This window comes from Balaenoptera physalus (genome assembly GCF_965194825.1).
Source record: "Balaenoptera physalus genome assembly, chromosome: 18".
Taxonomy (NCBI): Eukaryota; Metazoa; Chordata; class Mammalia; order Artiodactyla; family Balaenopteridae; genus Balaenoptera; species Balaenoptera physalus.
In genome coordinates, this window is record NC_138899.1 from 48,681,637 (window position 1) to 48,699,050 (window position 17,414).

General features: G+C 35.2%; 1 protein-coding gene across 4 annotated transcripts in view; it reads left to right on the top strand.

The window, feature by feature from the left end:
• DIAPH3 (diaphanous related formin 3) overlaps positions 1-17,414 on the top strand; it is a 569,365-nt gene that overhangs the window by 87,869 nt on the left and 464,082 nt on the right. For all 4 annotated transcript variants that reach the window (XM_082435809.1, XM_082435810.1, XM_082435807.1 and 1 more), the window contains one exon: positions 364-468. In XM_082435809.1, coding sequence (XP_082291935.1) covers positions 364-468 — 105 coding nt within the window. The remainder of the gene's footprint in view (positions 1-363; positions 469-17,414) is intronic.

A 17,414-nucleotide genomic window follows, 5' to 3' on the forward strand; every position in this document is an offset into this window, starting at 1 on the left:
TTTTTATATGTAATATATACATTTCATAATTATATATAAATTGTGAATCCTAATAAGCTTATGGAAGGCAGAAATCTTCAACTGTCTAGTTATCTATAGTGATGTGAATGTAATTTTACTAGCCTGCTGTGAATTTAAAAAGTTTTTCTGGTAAGTGTTTTACCTGCTAAAATGATCTAGAATACTCTGTTCTCTGTGTCTCCAGGTCCTTTCTCTTTTTTCTCCTGGCAGAGCTACATGCAAATCATTCCAAAACAGTTAATGCTGCTTTAGTCACAAATTATTGATTTTCTGTTCATTGTGTATGTAGAATTGTTGCTCTACTTAGATTCTAAAACGAGGCTTTTTAATTGTGTTTTCCAGGAAGATATGAATTTAAATGAAGAAAAAAAGGCACCATTGCGGGAAAAGGACTTCAGTACCAAAAAAGAAATGGTGATGCAGTACATTAATACTGCTTCCAAGACAGTAAGTAAAACTGTCAAGTTGAGAAGTACTGCTGAAGCATGTTGTGGTATGGAAAACAATACATTTGTCTAATGAAGTGCCTAAGTTTGCGGGCAACTGTAATCATAGAGCTTTCGTATGTATAATTAAAGGTACAAGTATTATAATAAGTTTGTTTAATTTGAAAGTATTTCTTACCTTATAACTTTTAAACTGCTTTTGCTTTTTGGCCACTCACACTGTTAAGAAGCACTGTGGTTGCTTGGTCCACTCACTCTAGGACACCCCTCCTTGTTAGTGAATTAAGATGGGTATTGATTTCTAATGTCACTTATAAACTGGGATAATACTTGTATTGTAGAAAAGTGAGACTGATTTTACTCTAACTACCTAAATCAGGATACATAATAGTGGCTTAGAGGCATATCTTTAATGTGAGTTTCCCTGTGGATAAAATTAGCTTGTAACAAATTATAAATGTAGACACTGAAAGGAGCATTAAGAATCCACGTGGCTGCCACTTTTCTAGGGAAACATGAAATATGTGAGTGGAAGTAATAACTAAATGTCTGAGAAACATGACCGGCACACAGAATCAATTATATTTATTTCATGGAACAACAAATGAGCTTTGTTGTCATAAAAAAAATTGCGACTAAGTGGATTGGATGAAAAATATAAAATGGAAGCTAATGAAGAAGAAAAGGCTCGGTAGAAAGACAGTAGAAAATGCTTTTGGTTGAATGTAAAATAGAATTGGATTGGAGAAAAATAACTAAACACACTGTAGTTTTCACTGGATACTTTAACCCAAGGCCAGCTTACAAGAATATAAGTTATTTATACTTTAACTCCATTTATCTACTAGACTAGTCAGTGATTCTGAGGTATTTCTTTTGGAAGAAAGATTCAAGTGATGTTTAATTTTTAAACATGTCTCATTTTTTGGCTGCCTGATGTTCAGATGTAGAATTCACTGAGTACTGTGCTTTTCCCAGTTCTTTCTATGGGCTCTGTATCTTGCCATTGAGATGTGAATTGCTTTTGTCCCTTGATGGTACTTGGCCATCACAAATTAACAGTGGGGATTTAGGAGTCAGAGCTCCGTGATTTGGATTGACTATCCTCTGTTTGGTCTTGGACATCTTATTTTATCTTTCTGATCCTCAATCCCCTCGTCCATAAGATGGGGCTAATACCTACACCATAGGCTTGTTGTTAGAATTAAATTGTTTATTCTGTGATTAGAACTTAACAGATTTTTTTTTAATTTTTATTTATTTATATTTATTTTTGGCTGTGTTGGGTCTTTGTTTCTGTGCGAGGGCTTTCTCTAGTTGCGGCAAGTGGGGGCCACTCTTCATAGCGGTGCGTGGGCCTCTCACTGTCGCGGCCTCTCTTGTTGCGGAGCACAAGCTCCAGACGCGCAGGCTCAGTAGTTGTGGCTCACGGGCCTAGTTGCTCTCCGGCATGTGGGATCTTCCCAGATCAGGGCTCGAACCCGTGTCCCCTGCATTGGCAGGTAGACCCTCAGCCTCTGTGCCACCAGGGAAGCCCCCGTAACAGATTTTTAACTGGTGGCTGCCTCTTGTGGTAGCAGTGGTTGTAGTAGCAATTGTTTGTTTTTTATTTTTCTTTGTGATTTACTGTCGAAATTCTTACTGTTGAAATCATTACACCACAATTAAAAATATAAGTAAATGTACCTCAGTAAAAATACAAATTTCTTATTAGTGAGTCTACATTTCTAGAAGTTCATTTGTTCACTCAACACATTTATTAAGCATCTGTGTGTCAGGCACTTAATAAAAGTGTCTGTATTTAAGGCCCTGGCGATTGAGCACCAAGATAGTGCGTCATTGTATCCTATGGAGCAATGAGACACAAATGACAGAAACACACAAACACATGTAATGGGAGGTGAAATGTGATGTGGGGAAAAAAATGCAGGGGGAGTGGAGATGGTGTACCTGTTTTATGTAGAGTCATCAGGGCAGAGTCTCCTGTTAGGGAATTTAAAATCCAACAAGCATGAATCCACTTAATATAATTACAAGAGATAATACATTAGTTAGAACTGGTATAGAAAACCCTAGCATAATAGTGCAGTTTAATTCTGGGATTTCAGATAAACAGACTTTTTAATAGAATAAACCATTTGGAACTTCTTCACAGTGGATCTGTTTCAGCTTACATTCACTGATTTTAAAGTTTAATCCTCTAATTATTTTGGACTTGGGCTGGAATTTATTTACCAGAATTAAGTAATTAGATTATCAGGATTGAAATAGATTAGTTATCTAAAGTATGATTAAAGCATTTAATTGGTGTGTGGAGAGTCATGGCTTTTCCTAGGAGGGTTCTGAATAATTCAGCAAATGGTTAACATTGTAGAAGCTTCAAGCTGACCAGTCATCTATTTTTGCTCTGGAAGTAAAAACACATTTTATTAACTCTAGGATATGGACTTTGTTACGCCAGTATATTTAAGTTAATGAGTACTGAAAAAGTTTCTCTGAGAAAAACAAAGCTCCTAGATAGGTTGTTCTAGGGAGGATGTGGGGACTTTGTCAGATGTTAACATTTTAGCCTTAGAATTTGCTTTGAGATTCTCTTTTGTGGGTAAGCATTAATATTATTTTTTGGAAAATAGTATTGATGCCTACAGTTGATTTTTTGAAAACGCTTTTGAAATGTTAACACTCAGACTAGCCCTAAAGTAGATCAGCTTGGTTTTAAAATAGGAAAAAACAAAAAAACAATAAAAACCATTGATCAAACTAGGTTGTTTCCAAGATCTTAGTAGGTTTCAGTTTAGGTGGCCAAATAGTAAGACTGAATTTCTTCAGTTAGGAAAGATTATTAAAATTTACTAAGCAAATATTATATTTGAGGCTAAAAATGCCAGATTGACGTGTTTCTAAGTTCCTAGGGCGTGGGTATGTGATCCAGGTTTGGCCAGTACAGTCTGATGGCCAGGTCTGGTGGGGGCTTCTGAGAAAGGTTTCTCTCCCTCATAAAAGGGTCCAGAGCAGGAAAGCTGCCTTTCCCTGCTACTTGTCGTGGCTGTGAGGGTGTGTGGGGTGCTTGACGCCTGACGTCATGGAGCTGCTGCTCTGGCCCAGTGCAGTCCTGCCTCCAAACTCTTCTATTATGTGAGGTGATGCCAGTTCTTATTGAAGCTGCTTTCAGCTGGGTTTTTGCTTTGCTGCTGTAAACACCTGATAGACCATCCAGATACACTTTGGCCTATGTGGGCTATCTCTTTAATTCACTATGGAAATTTCTCTTTCCATCCAAAGGAGTATCTTACAAGATCTTCCCCTCACCCAGTATACTCAGACCATAGATGGGGAGGCACTACAAGGCCAGGTGCCCATCCCTTGGTAAATGACTTGTGCTTAGCAGCAAGTTTATTGGAGAAAACTTCTTTCAAAACAGAACGATACAGATTTTACCTATGTACGATTACTTGCTGGAGGGTAAGACTATTCTGCAATTAGTGGTAAGGACCTTAGAAGTAGGATGTGACACGATAGTCCAAATGGAAGAGAACCCACAGTTCCTGAACAAGGTAGGATGAAGAAAATTCTAGAACAAGAGAGGATCTCTTAAACCACAGTTGCCAAAGAATTTTCCTATTTTCTAAATGGAAGTGAACTAGAATTTAAAATACAAATCTACCATATAAATGTATTTAATTATGCTTAACCCAACTGTGAGTATAATTCTCTTTTATTATGTGTGGTTCAATTATTTTTAATCCTTTTTTTCCTTAAACATTTTTTAAAGCCCCCTTCAGATATTAAGTTATGATTTTTGTAGTCAAGATTCTTGTGCTTTGAGTGGAACCAACCAGGCTTGGGAGATATATCCTAATAGAGTTGCTGCCTTCACCAAGTTTTCCTTTTCTTATTTCTTTTTTGTTTAGGTATATCATACCCTTTATCTGTGACATCAGTGTATATGTTGTGTTTATTTTCTGGGTGTATTTTGTCTGGGTAATGTGGAAGTCTCCCATGACAGGGTTAACAGAAAACCATGGATTAATTTATATGCAGCTAAAGAATGTGTTAAAGAGGATAGCTGTAGAGAGTAGGATTTAGATCAATGAGTTGCCTACATCCCCCTACTCCCACCCCAACCCGTTGCAAAGGATTAGTAAAAATAAAATCTCTTTTCTATTTGTTGAGAAGAAAGAATTTGCTGTTCCACTTTTAGGCTTTTTCAGGGTGATGCGTGGCAATTCAAAACTAGAGACAACTTAGAGAGGCCAAAACCTATATCCCAGAAAGTGAAAGGAGGAAGAGGAGAATCAGCCAGGCGTGTTTGAGCGATAGGACAGGAGAACCAGAAAGATGTCTGGTCCTCTGTGGGGAGGTGGAGTTTCAGGGGGAGAGAGAGAGAGAGACATTTAAAGAGTTTTGAGGGACATTCTGTTTTATGCTGTGTAGTATAACACCTTTATGATGTCTTTAAGAACGATTATGTCTCTAAGAACCATTCATCTTCTTTTTCTTTTTTTCCTAATTTATTTTTATATATTGAGATGATGACACTGTCCAGGCAGTTTACTTCTATACAGACTACAACCACTACAACTATGACCTATCAGCACATGGTCTTTTTTGGCTGTACCATTAGGTGTGGATATAATGCTTTAAAAATCTCTCTTCAAAATGTATACTTCTAGTTCCTGAGGATTGCACTAGGTTGGAATCCAAAGTTCTTACAGGCTCCTTGACATCCCCCGCCGCCCCCCAATATGTCATTGGAAACTGTATCCCAGCTGCAAGTAACAAGCTCATTTTAGGTGGGCTGACATGAAATAAAAAGGGCCTAATCTCATTTCTAAGGTGCATAATTATAACATCCATCCTTTATTCCCTATTTGTATTTAGTTTTTTCCTTTCTGATTTCTTTTTTCAGGGAATGAAGCAGAAATCCTCTTTTATAAGTGCTCCTGGAAGTTTACTAGCTTCCTTTGACTTTGCTTCTAATTTTTTTCTTTCCTAGTCAATCTAGACTGCAGTCAAGTGACTGCAAGGGCTCCTCCGAGGCATTTGTTAGAAAAGTTTGGATGGCGTTTAGCTTTACTCCTTGAATCCTTTCTGAAGTATTTCTGTAGTTCTTGCTTAGTCTTCTTTGATAAAAAATAAAGTTAAATAACAAGTATTATAGAACATAATTTTAAAAGGCACATAGAAAGATTGTAACAAAAGTTTCTCAAAAAGCATGATGAAATGACTGAGTGTAAATTGAGTTCGTAAGCGCAGGATTAGAGACTTTCACGTATGTGTATGTATAGAGGTGTGTATATGTAGTGTTCAAAAGTATTTTGAAAGGTATTATCACTTGTTCTAGCTCAGTAGGTCATGGTGTTCTCAAACATGGAGGACAGAGTTTTCTGCAGTATCAGCCTTCTAGGCATATTTTGATCAGAAGAGAACTGTGTTTTGAGAAAATATTAGGTGTGTGTTCATTTGTATGTATGAACGTTTTCTCCAAGTAGAAAATCTAGACTTGATTGAGGGTGTTTTCATAACTTTCAGTGTGTATTTTATGTTTTAGATTTCAGTTTCATATGTAAATTTTGGAAACATTGTCAGATACAGGTAAATCAAGTTGTTGTTGTCCTTGTTTTATTTCCTCTATTTTTTGTCATCGTTGTTATTTAAAAAGCTTATATTTTAACCACTAGAAACTTAGATGAACCATAAATAGTTATACATTCTTGGTAAAATAAACACGGGTTATTTTTTGGCTTACATTTCAGGTTAGGGATTTGATCAAAGCATCCCTGCCACACAAAAGCTTGGTAAAAGTGGCTGGTACTCAGTATTAGACACTTACCTGTTTATCATCAGTACCCTTACAATACTTTGCCTGTTTGTCTCCAGGTCTTGCTTGCTGACGAGGAGAAAATTTCAGAGCCTCAGGGCAATGAACCAACTTCTTCTTAAGAGTATTTCCTAATCTGTCTGGCATTTTAATTTCCATTTGTGCCTATATAGGACAGGTTTTATTTATGTACAATTAAAATTATCTTCTAACAGCTCAGATTCATCCAGCTTTCTTACAAGTCGTTCTGAGCAGCACCAGTGGTGTATAGTGTTCTCTGCTGTTACTGCATTGTGTTTTTGTTTAGGCAGGAGATGAATATGAAGAAAACAGTCTTCTTTTCTTTTTTTTTTTATAGGATGAAATTATATTAGGTTCAAACTAGAATTGTGTATTTTTGGTCTTTTAAAAAATCTTATGGCTCGTTAAGACGTCTTTTCTTTCATTACAGCACTTTTTAAAAGATTCGCCAGATACAGAAACATTGTTATTTACTAGTAAAATTTACTAGAATTTTAGAGCCTGACAGGGCCAATGGTGCTTATACCAGTTGTGGCATTAGAGGTCATCTGAGGTTGTTTTCATCTTGGTTATTGAGTTGTTTCTTGATCTAAGATATTTTTCTATGTTCATGCTTACTTTTTAGACTTTAATGAATATAATTAAGCTTATGTCTGATAACTGCAAAAGTAGTGAAAACTTTGAAAGTGCCAGAAAGAAGAGGCATGTGATTATAATGGAGATGAAAGTGAAGAGCAAATATCCATATGGAATGAACCTTTTGAAAGAAGGAACAGTTCTGAAGGAATAAGTGAAAAATTGAGAAAAATGCTATGTATAATTGTTTTTCAGTGAATGAAGGGAAAAGGTATGTCAATGCAAATAATCAATAAATGATCTATAATGGGAATAGAAAAGAGTTTTATTTGAGCCAAACTGAAGACTATAGCTTGGGAGACAGCCTCTCAGATAACTCTGAGGAACTGCTCCGGAGAAGCACGGTTTTCAGCACAGTTTTATGTCTTGTCAGAACAAAGAACATCAAACAAGTCAGGGATACATTCCTTCAGGGTTTCAAAAAAATACCCAAAACACAGATCAGCATGTACACAGTATGGTCTTGGCATCTGGGAAGGGAGTCTTATCATTTAAGGACTATCAGCATTGGCCTCCCAGGAAGGGAGACATTTAATCTTTATTTTTAACATGGACATTCTTTACTCCTGGTCAGTGCACACTTTTCTTTAATGATTAAAGCAGATGTACAGTGTATGTTTGATAAGCCACAAACAGGCTGTTTTAGTCAGCATAGAATACAAATTAACTCATGTATAAGCCAGAATAATGTCCCCATACCTCAATATGTGAAAATTTCTTCTATTAGGTAATTGAAGAAATAGGAAAAAAAGTTGCCAGGTACAGTGGCGCTCAACCTTGATATCCGTTAGAATCATCTGGGGAGCTTTAAAAATCTTGATATCTGGGTCCTGTCATTTACAATTAAGTCAGGTGGGCCCCAGGCATCAGTATTTAGTAATCTTCTCTCAGTGTTTCTAGGGTACAGTCAAGGATGAGAACTACTGGGCTGGACAAGATGAGAGTCTTTTAGTGTAACGTTAATTCAGCCAAAGACTAGAATTTAATAGGATTGAAAGGCTGAACATGGTGAACATGACTCATAAAACTGTTATCAAGCCATTGTGGGTTCCACGCTAGTTTGCACATGCATAACGTCAAAATGAATGTTCAAAGGGCATACTGTAGCTATGAAGAAATTCTCCGACCCTTGGCCTCTTGTAAAAGTCATCAAAGGGGGGAAGGTTATCTACTGTAACAGATGGAAGAACTTGGTCTTTTTTGGAAAAGGATGCCCAGTAGAACAGGTATGAGCAAGGAGGAGAAGAGTGTGTCTGGTTTTAAAGCTTCAAAGGTGGCAGTAAACTTAAACCCCTCTTTATTTTGGTTTGTACTTGAGAGACATCCTTTCAGTTCTTACTTATTCCTGAAGAGAATAAATTCTATACATACTTTAAAAATCCATAATGGGTTAATCATCTTGATATACAAAAGGCATTCATTCCTAATTTCATGCTTCCCTGATTTGCTACCATTTCCTAACTGGTACAATATAATGGTTTCTCCCCACCCTCAAGAAAATAAGTGTGGTTGGTATAGCTTCTTACCCTCAATGTAAAAATTATTTCAAATTCTTTTACTGTCAGAAGTTTTCCAGGGTAGGTTACATGAACTGGGAACTCTGCCCTTGGGATTCTTTGAGGTATGAAAATAAAATTGTCTGAAAGAAAATTCAGACAATCTGAGGTTTTATCTACTCCTTTTATATTATTACTGTTATGCTAGATTTTTCTCTTTTTTTTTTTTCCTTTGGTAGCCTTTGGGAAAGCTGTATTGCATTGTTTTGTTGAGTTAAAAATCATCTTCTGCCCTTTTTTTTTTTTGTTAAGGATGGCTTTGTTATACTCTTTCATTTAGTAGAGATTTTTGTAGTTACTGAGGTGGTTTTTTATTTACATCACGTCTGGAATTATCTTAGAGCCTCTCTACATTTTGCAAATGAAGTGTGTGACAGCCCCCAGTTAGTAGCTAGGACTAGAAACCAGGGTTTCTGATTTTTTTAACTTTTGATTTATAAAATAAAACACAGTTATAGAAAACACCAACAAATAAATATGTAGCTTAATAAGTTATCATAAGAACACCACCCAGATCAACAAAAAGAACCTTGTCAGCCACCTTAGAAAGCCCTCCACCTACCCTGTCTCAAATCTTGCTTTTTTTCCTAAATCACTACCTTGACTTCTATAGGAACTACTTCCTTGACTTTCTTTAATTTTATCTCCCAAAATTATACCACCAGACACCATAGTTTATTGTTGTTTATATTTTAAAATTGGAATATCTTTAACTTTTTTTAATCTTCAAGTTCCCTTTATTTTATCTAAGGCAGTCTGTATTTTGCCAATTGCATACTCGTGGTAAAGTTAACATGTTTCTTTTTCCTTTGTATTTCCTGCAAAGTGGCAGCTACATCCAGAGGCTTGATCAGATTCAGGTTTGATCCCTTTGGTAAGACTGTAGGAGGTATGTTCTGTATTAGGGAGTACTTCATGTCCAGTTTATCGTTAAAATTCTGTAATTTTATTTTCATTTATTAGTTGGACTATATTTATAAAGAGACATTTTCTCTCAAATACTGATTACCTTATGATATAGGAAATTTAGGATAAATGCTTGATTCTTTTATTTGCCAGTTTTCAAGATATTGAATTGGTTCCCTATCATCCTCTAAAGGTGGTATATTATTTTTAATGTTATTATTCTTAAGTGAAGCTTAAGTTGTCCCATCTTCAACCAGTGGGACCTTGTCCAGTTGGCTTCTAGTCATTTTGGTTGGCATGGCCCTGTTATTTTACATTGTTTCATTTCTATCTGGTAAGGTAAGATTACTGCAGACTCCCCTCTTTTCCCACACTAGACCTGGAATCTGTCATTTCTTTTAGTGGGAAATGATATTTCAAGAACAATCTGGGGGTGAAGGATACTTACTGCTAGTGGGTTAATCACTGTTTTCAGTGGAGAGAGAGCAAAGGAAAAAAGTATGCGTATGTATTTATGTGTATGTATTTAAAATTTTTTTCTTTTGCATGTGCTGCCCACATCTCCAGCTGTTGTTTTTCTTGTTGTACTATATCTACATGGAGCATATAGCCATTACATTTTATACTCCTTTAGCATTTACTAACTGTATTTAACCCCTAGTTAGTCTTTAATTCTGTGAGTAACTATATTTTAATGCTCACAACCAGTCCTTTTGTTAATATTTCTCTTAGTCATTTTGTTTGTCTGAAGTTTGTTCTTTAGTAGATTTGTCTGAAGAGGTCATGGAAACAGTATTCCCTGAGTTTTTCATGTTGATAACAGTATTTGCCCTTTATTGTTTAGTCAGTTTTACTGGATATAAAATCTTTGGCTCACATGTTTTTTTCCTGTAAGATCTTAAATTTACAATTTTTTTCTTTTTTCTTTTTTTTTTAATTTAATTTTTATTTTTGGCCTCGTGGCATGTGGGACCTTAGTTCCCCGACCAGGGATTGAACACACGCCCCCTGCAGTGGAAGCACAGATTCTTAACCACTGGACCACCAGGGAAGTCCCACAATTTAAAAATTTTTCTAACATAAAGCATGACAGCATTGCTCTTAAAAGGTCTGCAGATAACTAATTTTCATTCCCTATAGATTACTAGCTCTCTTTATTTATATGTCTGACTTGGGATTATAAAATATGCAGATACCCTTTCATTATATACTTGCTTTGGTTTTCTTCTTCATGGATCCTATTATCGGTATGTTGGATTTTTATATATCTTCAATATGCCACTTTTTCCCAAATACTTTTACCTTATTCATTTCTTTTTGATTATTTTTGAAAAAAAATTCTGTGTTTCATTTCTGAATCTCTTATAATATGATTTATTATTTTTTGTTCTTATATTTCTTCTAGTTCAGACTTCATTTCTGAAGTGATTTATTTCCATTCTTTTTCCTGAGTTTTCTCACCTCAGTTGTCTGAGTTTTTCTAATTCTGCTTTAGGTATTTTTTTTTCATGTTTTATATATTTTTTAAATGTCTCTTAGTTCATTTTGAAATCGTAAGTTACAGTTTGCCGTGTTTTATGGTTATGTTTTTGTGGTCAGTAGGAATGTTTAGCTCCGTGTTGATTTCACTCTCAACACTTTCTCCACATTGTGGGGTCCTGTCCTGGAAGGGAGCCCTGACCTCAGTGTTGGGACTCAGAGGACATTGACAGCTCCAGCCTCTTCAGCTCTTTTCTGCTTCCTACACTCACCCACAGCTGGTGTGGGCCAAACCCCACTCATTTTCAGCTGCTGTTCTCAAATTGCTAAAGAATACCTCTGGGCTACTTTAGAATTCTCCTGTTTTCACATCATCAGACATCTTGTTTATTTCTCTGCTTCTTTCCACACAGACCTTGATGCTGTGCAGATCGTGTGACTGTTAGTGGTTTCTCTCCAGCTGCTTGTATTTTGAGGATCATGGAGATACCTTATTGCTCAATATTGTTGGGTTTTTGGTTTTGCTATTTAGTTGTTTTGTTTCTTTTTCTGTGGAGATCCAGGCACTTTCAAAAACTATGCTGCTGCTGCCATCTGCCCAGGTCCTCTAGTCTTCTGATTTTTGAATTTTGTATTCTTTTCCTTATTTTATGTCAGTTTATGTGTTTGGTTAGAAAACCATTTCTGGATTGTTAGTATTCTTCCTCTTGCTCGCCCCCAGCCCCTCTTGACTTTCAGGGTAGAAAATGATGATATATTAATGCATGACTTTTTCCTATATAATGTCAACTGATAGCTCTAGATTTTGCTGTTTATTTCACCGATAAACTGTCATCAAACCTCTTAATGGTCCATGACCTACAAATAGAATTAAATAAAACACTAGTTTTAGTCTTAATTTCTATATTATGTTTGTGCAGTGCTATCATCTTATATAATTTAAGTAAGTTATGCAAAATGCATTCTTTTTTATATCCCACTGATAGTTGGGAAATTCAGACTGCCCTTCAGCACTTTAACCCCACCCCTGGAAAAATAGGTCACATCTGCTTGTGTGTGTCTATAAATTAGTGAGTGTGTTAATTCTATCACAGCATGAAATCACTTCAAGTGCTGAAAGACTATCTTAAAGAATTTAAATTGATTGCAGATGTTGGTGCAATTAAGCAGGCCTGATGAGCCTCAGAATCATGTTTCTCAGATTTGAATATGAATGCATTTAAAAAATTATAGTGATGTACTCCATGTAAATGGAGTTCATAGGCATCTGAGAGTTTCTATCACCTTGTGCTTTAAAATGGTTTAGCAATGTGAGAAGTGATGTGTGACCCCTTATGCAGATACCTGTATTACTTAGAATGAAAATGTATTATTCATCTTACGTATGTAGTTCCGTGCCATCCTTAACCAACTAGAATTGACTTTGAATGATTATTTTCCTTCGTTATTTCATTTGTCTACCAATTTTTTCTACCTTTTATGCCTGTAATTCATTTGAAAATTATTCTATAGACAGAGAAGGAAGTATAATGTTACTTCATTTCCATTTTTAAAAAGAAAAAGAGTATAACAAACAAGCCAGATGTGTTGGTTTAGATAATAAAAGCATAGGACTTTTTTTCCCCTTGAGGTCAGATCTTTTGACTAGTTGGACTCTTCTTACCTTTAGTTGCTTTGGCTTTAAACTGCTGAGATGTAAAAGAAAGTTTTCTATTTATTATTTTAAAATATAACCTACTGGGTTGCAAATTAGGAAGTGAATTTTGAAACAAGTTTGTAACAAGATTAAGTAGAGTGTACGGCGTGCTCATTTTCAATTTATTTCAAATTGATCTGTGAACATTAAGTAATTAAACTCATCAATTTCTGTAACACATTGTAAAATGTTATGGACATTAGGACTTTATTATATATATAGTAGTAAAATAAATTACAAAAATGGTGAGTATATTTAGATACTATTTTTAAATACTAAGAAAATTACTGAAATAGTATAGTAATATTAATGATTTGAAATAGGAACAAAGAATACATTATATTGTTTTCTGGATGGTGTGAATTAAAGCTGTGTTCTGCAATATTTTATAAAATGTTATTTTATTCATCACGGCAGACCATACTTTGTTTTTAGGAGTTGAGAATCCAGCTTTGTTACTTTTAGCTTTGTGATTTCAGAAAATTCATTATGCCCCTTGAAAACTTAGTTTACTAAATAATACAATTTAGGAGTGTTTGTATGGGAATTATGGGATGAGAAGTAGGGCAATGACTAAATAAAGTCTCTTATGTTATCTTTATCTTAAGTCTCTTGATAAGTCATCTTATCAAAGTTTAAAGTGTAAAATGGGACTGTGTGAATGCTACAGATGAAGCATTCTTAAGTCTGATTATATTGGAATAAAAAGTTGAATACAAATTATTAAAACTGGTCATCATAAAAAAATACATACAGTCTTTTTTCTACTTAGAACCTAAAATTATATATTCACACCTCAGTATTTGAATACAGAGCCAAGCCCTTTTCTTTGAGTAGGAGTTGTTCCTACTTTGATTTTTCCTACATTAAGCATGAAGCATCATCTGTGATCTCTGCTTGTGTATTTTAATTCAGCCAAGAATTTATATTTGTAAAAACAGTCTAAGTTCAGACCTATGAGAATTTGTATGATTTTTACAGTGAGATCTTTTCAGTTCTCTTGATCATACCTAATTTGAAAACAAGTTTTTTTAAAGCAACTCAGCCTGATCTTGATGTTTCTAAGCATTAATTTGTCACAGAAACAACTTTTTTCATTCTCGTATATTATTACCTTAACAAGAACAATATTATCATACATCATAAACAGTTTGGGGTTTATTTAAAAAAAATCACCTCTTGGTATTTTCAGAATTTGATTCATAGGAGTAACTGTGTCGTCTACAGCATACTTCGGGCATCAATCACTCTGTTACAGACTAGTGGAGAGCCTGATACTGGATGTCTGTCTCTAGCACCTTAAACAATTCACACTCTGGTGAACTTTATTTTTTTCTTTCCTTTCTCTCTCCAGTGGGGTCATAAAAATACAATTTTCTGTAACTTGTTTTATTTGTTACCCTATGTGAATGTTCTACCCTCTGTTAGAAGTGACCGACTCAACTCCACGTGACTCAGAAAAACAGGAACATGTTGGTTCCTGCATCTGGGAAGCCCTGGGATATGCTGGCTTCAGGCAGGCCTGGATCTGAGTTCTCAGGTGACGTAAGGACTCGGTCTTCCGTATCTCTTAGCACTGTTTCCCTGTGTCTTGGCTTCATTCATGCAGGTTCTTTCCATGGTATATCTAGATGGTTAACAGAAGCTTCTGGCTCGTTTCCTGTATTTTAGGTCAGTAATCTCCAAAAATTTTTGATCACTTACCCTATCAATTTAAAAAAAGCTGATCATATATGCCACGAAGCCAATAAACGTTTATTATAAACATGTCCATTGTATTAATACTTCATATATATTACACTAAGTCCCCTACATACGATCGAGTTCTGTTCGGAGAGTGCATTCGTAAGAGTCCAATTTGTTTGTGAGTCCAATTTGTTTTTAAGTCCAACAAAGTTAGCCTAGGTACCCAACTAACACAATCGGCTATATAGTACTCTACTATAGCAGGCTTATAATACTTTCCACACAAATAATACATTAAAAAACAAACACAACAAATAAAGAAAACATTTTTAATCTTACAGTACAGTACCTTGAAAAGTACAGTAGTACAGTACAACAGCTGGCATACAGGGGCTGGCATGAAGTGAACAGGCAAGAAGATTTACTGACTAGAGGAAGGGAAGGAGGTGGGAGATGGTAGAGCTGAAGGATCGTCAAAATAGGAGATGGAGGGCAAGCTGCAATTTCACTCACACCTTACATGATTGGACATGCGAACGCACGCTTGCATCTTTGAAATTTCACAACTTGAAGGTTTGTATGTAGGGGACTTACTGTAATATAAATTAATGTATTAATATTTTATCCCTAATATATAATATGAATTGAAGATATCATTAAGATATAAATCAAAGTTTTAATAATTCATTAGAAAATTTTGCCTCATTCACAAACCCATTTGGTTTTTCTTTTTTTGTTTAGTTTTTATCACACTTTATGCTAGCTTCATGACAAACAGATAAATATGCCTTTTTTCCCTACTCACATATTTTTGCACAACCTACAAATTACTTGATGACTTGTTATTTTCAAGAACTATACAACTTTCTGGGCTTGGTGCCTTTTTAAAAGTAAACTTTTAACTTAAAAAATTTTTTTTATCAGTTTTCTTCTAAAAATTATACTCTAACCCCCAATTTTAAATCTCCTTTTTAACTTTAATTACCCATTATATTCATCCTCTTATAATGGAATCTATCATACCCATTCAGGAATGTTCTGGGAGCATGTCCAAACCGGCAGTAACCTTTGTTCATGGGGAAACCTTTGTTCCCCGAAGTTCCTGTTGACTTCCATCTTGTCCACATCAACTCTTTCTTGTTCTTGCCTGTACTAGTTCCTCTATTCTTGTACCGCTATCTAGCTCCCATCCTCCACTTAGCCACATTTAATTAAAGACTCAGTTTGTGCTGTTTTGACCTCAGTACTGCCACTCTCTTTGCCAATTTGGTTAGTGCTTGAGGGCCCAGAGAAGGTACAACGTGCCCTGGCTCTGCCTTTGTGTACTGTACTTGGAGGAAAAAGACAGAAGAAAGACATGCATCGAGCTAATGTGTTATCTGGACAAGATAGACTCCTTTGTGACAGTATTACCTTTGTGAATTCATGACTGTCTACAAGTGATGGAGTTTGAAGCCTCACAAACTTGACCGGTCAGCATTCTAAGACTCAGTATGTATTATGTGGGCAGGTATACAATCTAAGCTAATAGGGACTGATGTATTAAAATCCAAATATCACTTTAACAATCCGTAATCAGAAATACTATTATTAAGGAGAAGATTCCTATATTTTCTTCTCTCTTTTTAGGCTAGTCTATGTTAGATGCCAAATGGCAGAGAGTTGCTTACTTGGTTTGTTGGATGATCCACTATGAAGATAATGGGGTGTGTGCCCATAGCATCTTATGCTTTTCCTATCTGAACTGTCCTCATACTTCATGTATGAATTAAATTAGTTGAGTTAATGTGATGGACTAGAAACCCCATGAAGGCAGGGAATACATGATGCAGCACAAATTAGATGATTGTGTTAATATTTCTGGCACCCCTTTTCCTGGGGAGTCTTAGTGGGGCTCTCTGAAGAACTCTGGGTCTCTGGACATGTCTGCAGGTAGGCCTGCAGACTGCTTCCTCTTATAGCACATACTCACCACTGTTAGCGTACCCTGCAATTCTGGAGGCCATACTTTTTATTGTAATTAAAATAAATTCATTTTATCTTGAGGTCATACTTGATCTTGGTGCACATGTGTAATCTCTTGGGTCATTTTAATAGGAGGCTAATTATCGGTTATATTTTGATTTTCCTAATTCATTATCTGAAGTCAGTTGTAATTTAAGATATGGGGGTATCTTAACAGTTGGTAAAATTACCTCCCTTGAGGTTCACTTCTTAACTCCTTTTAGAGGAGAATGTGACAGGAACTGGTGTCCTCATTTTACTCTTTCACTAAGAATTTTTATTTTTATAGCTTGTGATCTTTATATATTTCCCCCTGTCATTTTAAAAAATTTTCTTAGGAGACAAAGGCTGTTTAAATAATCAAAATGATTAGAAATTCTAAGATCAACTTATTTAGTAATCAAGTAGCATTCTAAGTGTCATTCATTTATTCAGATGCTCAAATTTTAAATTATTAAAATCAAAGATACATCTTAAAAAGCTAGAGTATCACTTAATGAGGTGGTCTTTAACCCATATGGTATAATTTCTAACTATCCTGTTGTTTTGTCTGTTCTTCCTTACTGAGAAAAGTATATGATTTCTAAATACTTTTCACATTAAAAGTTCTGTAGAGGCCTGGTTTTCTTGTGAGATATGATCAGAATTCAAATATCATCTTAATACAAAATAGAAATAAAAAAATGAAGGAATAGAATGGCTGTAAGCAATTATTTACTTTTGTATAAAGCTTATTTAAAGTTAATAACAAAATCTAAGTTAAGAATGTGACTAATGGGGAATGGACTGAATAAAGGTACTTAAACTGTAACAATTCTAACAATTTTTTTTCTTATTTCAAAAAAATGCATTGTTACAGAAAATTTAAGAAGTATAAGTCATCATAAAGAAGGAAAGAAAAAAAATCTATCAACCCAAGATAAGGCATTCAGCTACAGTATTAAGGCTGTTTTGATTCTGAAAAAGTCTAAAAAGGAATTATTATAACAGTAAAACTAAGGTTTCTATAGCAGAAATATTAAATGTGACTTCTCCTACTGTGTTAGCATTTTGGCAGAAGTACAAAGGTCAAGGATAGCAAGTGGGATAATGATAGCAGATACCAGAGCAATGTGGCCATGAAAAGTGATTGTGAAACGGAT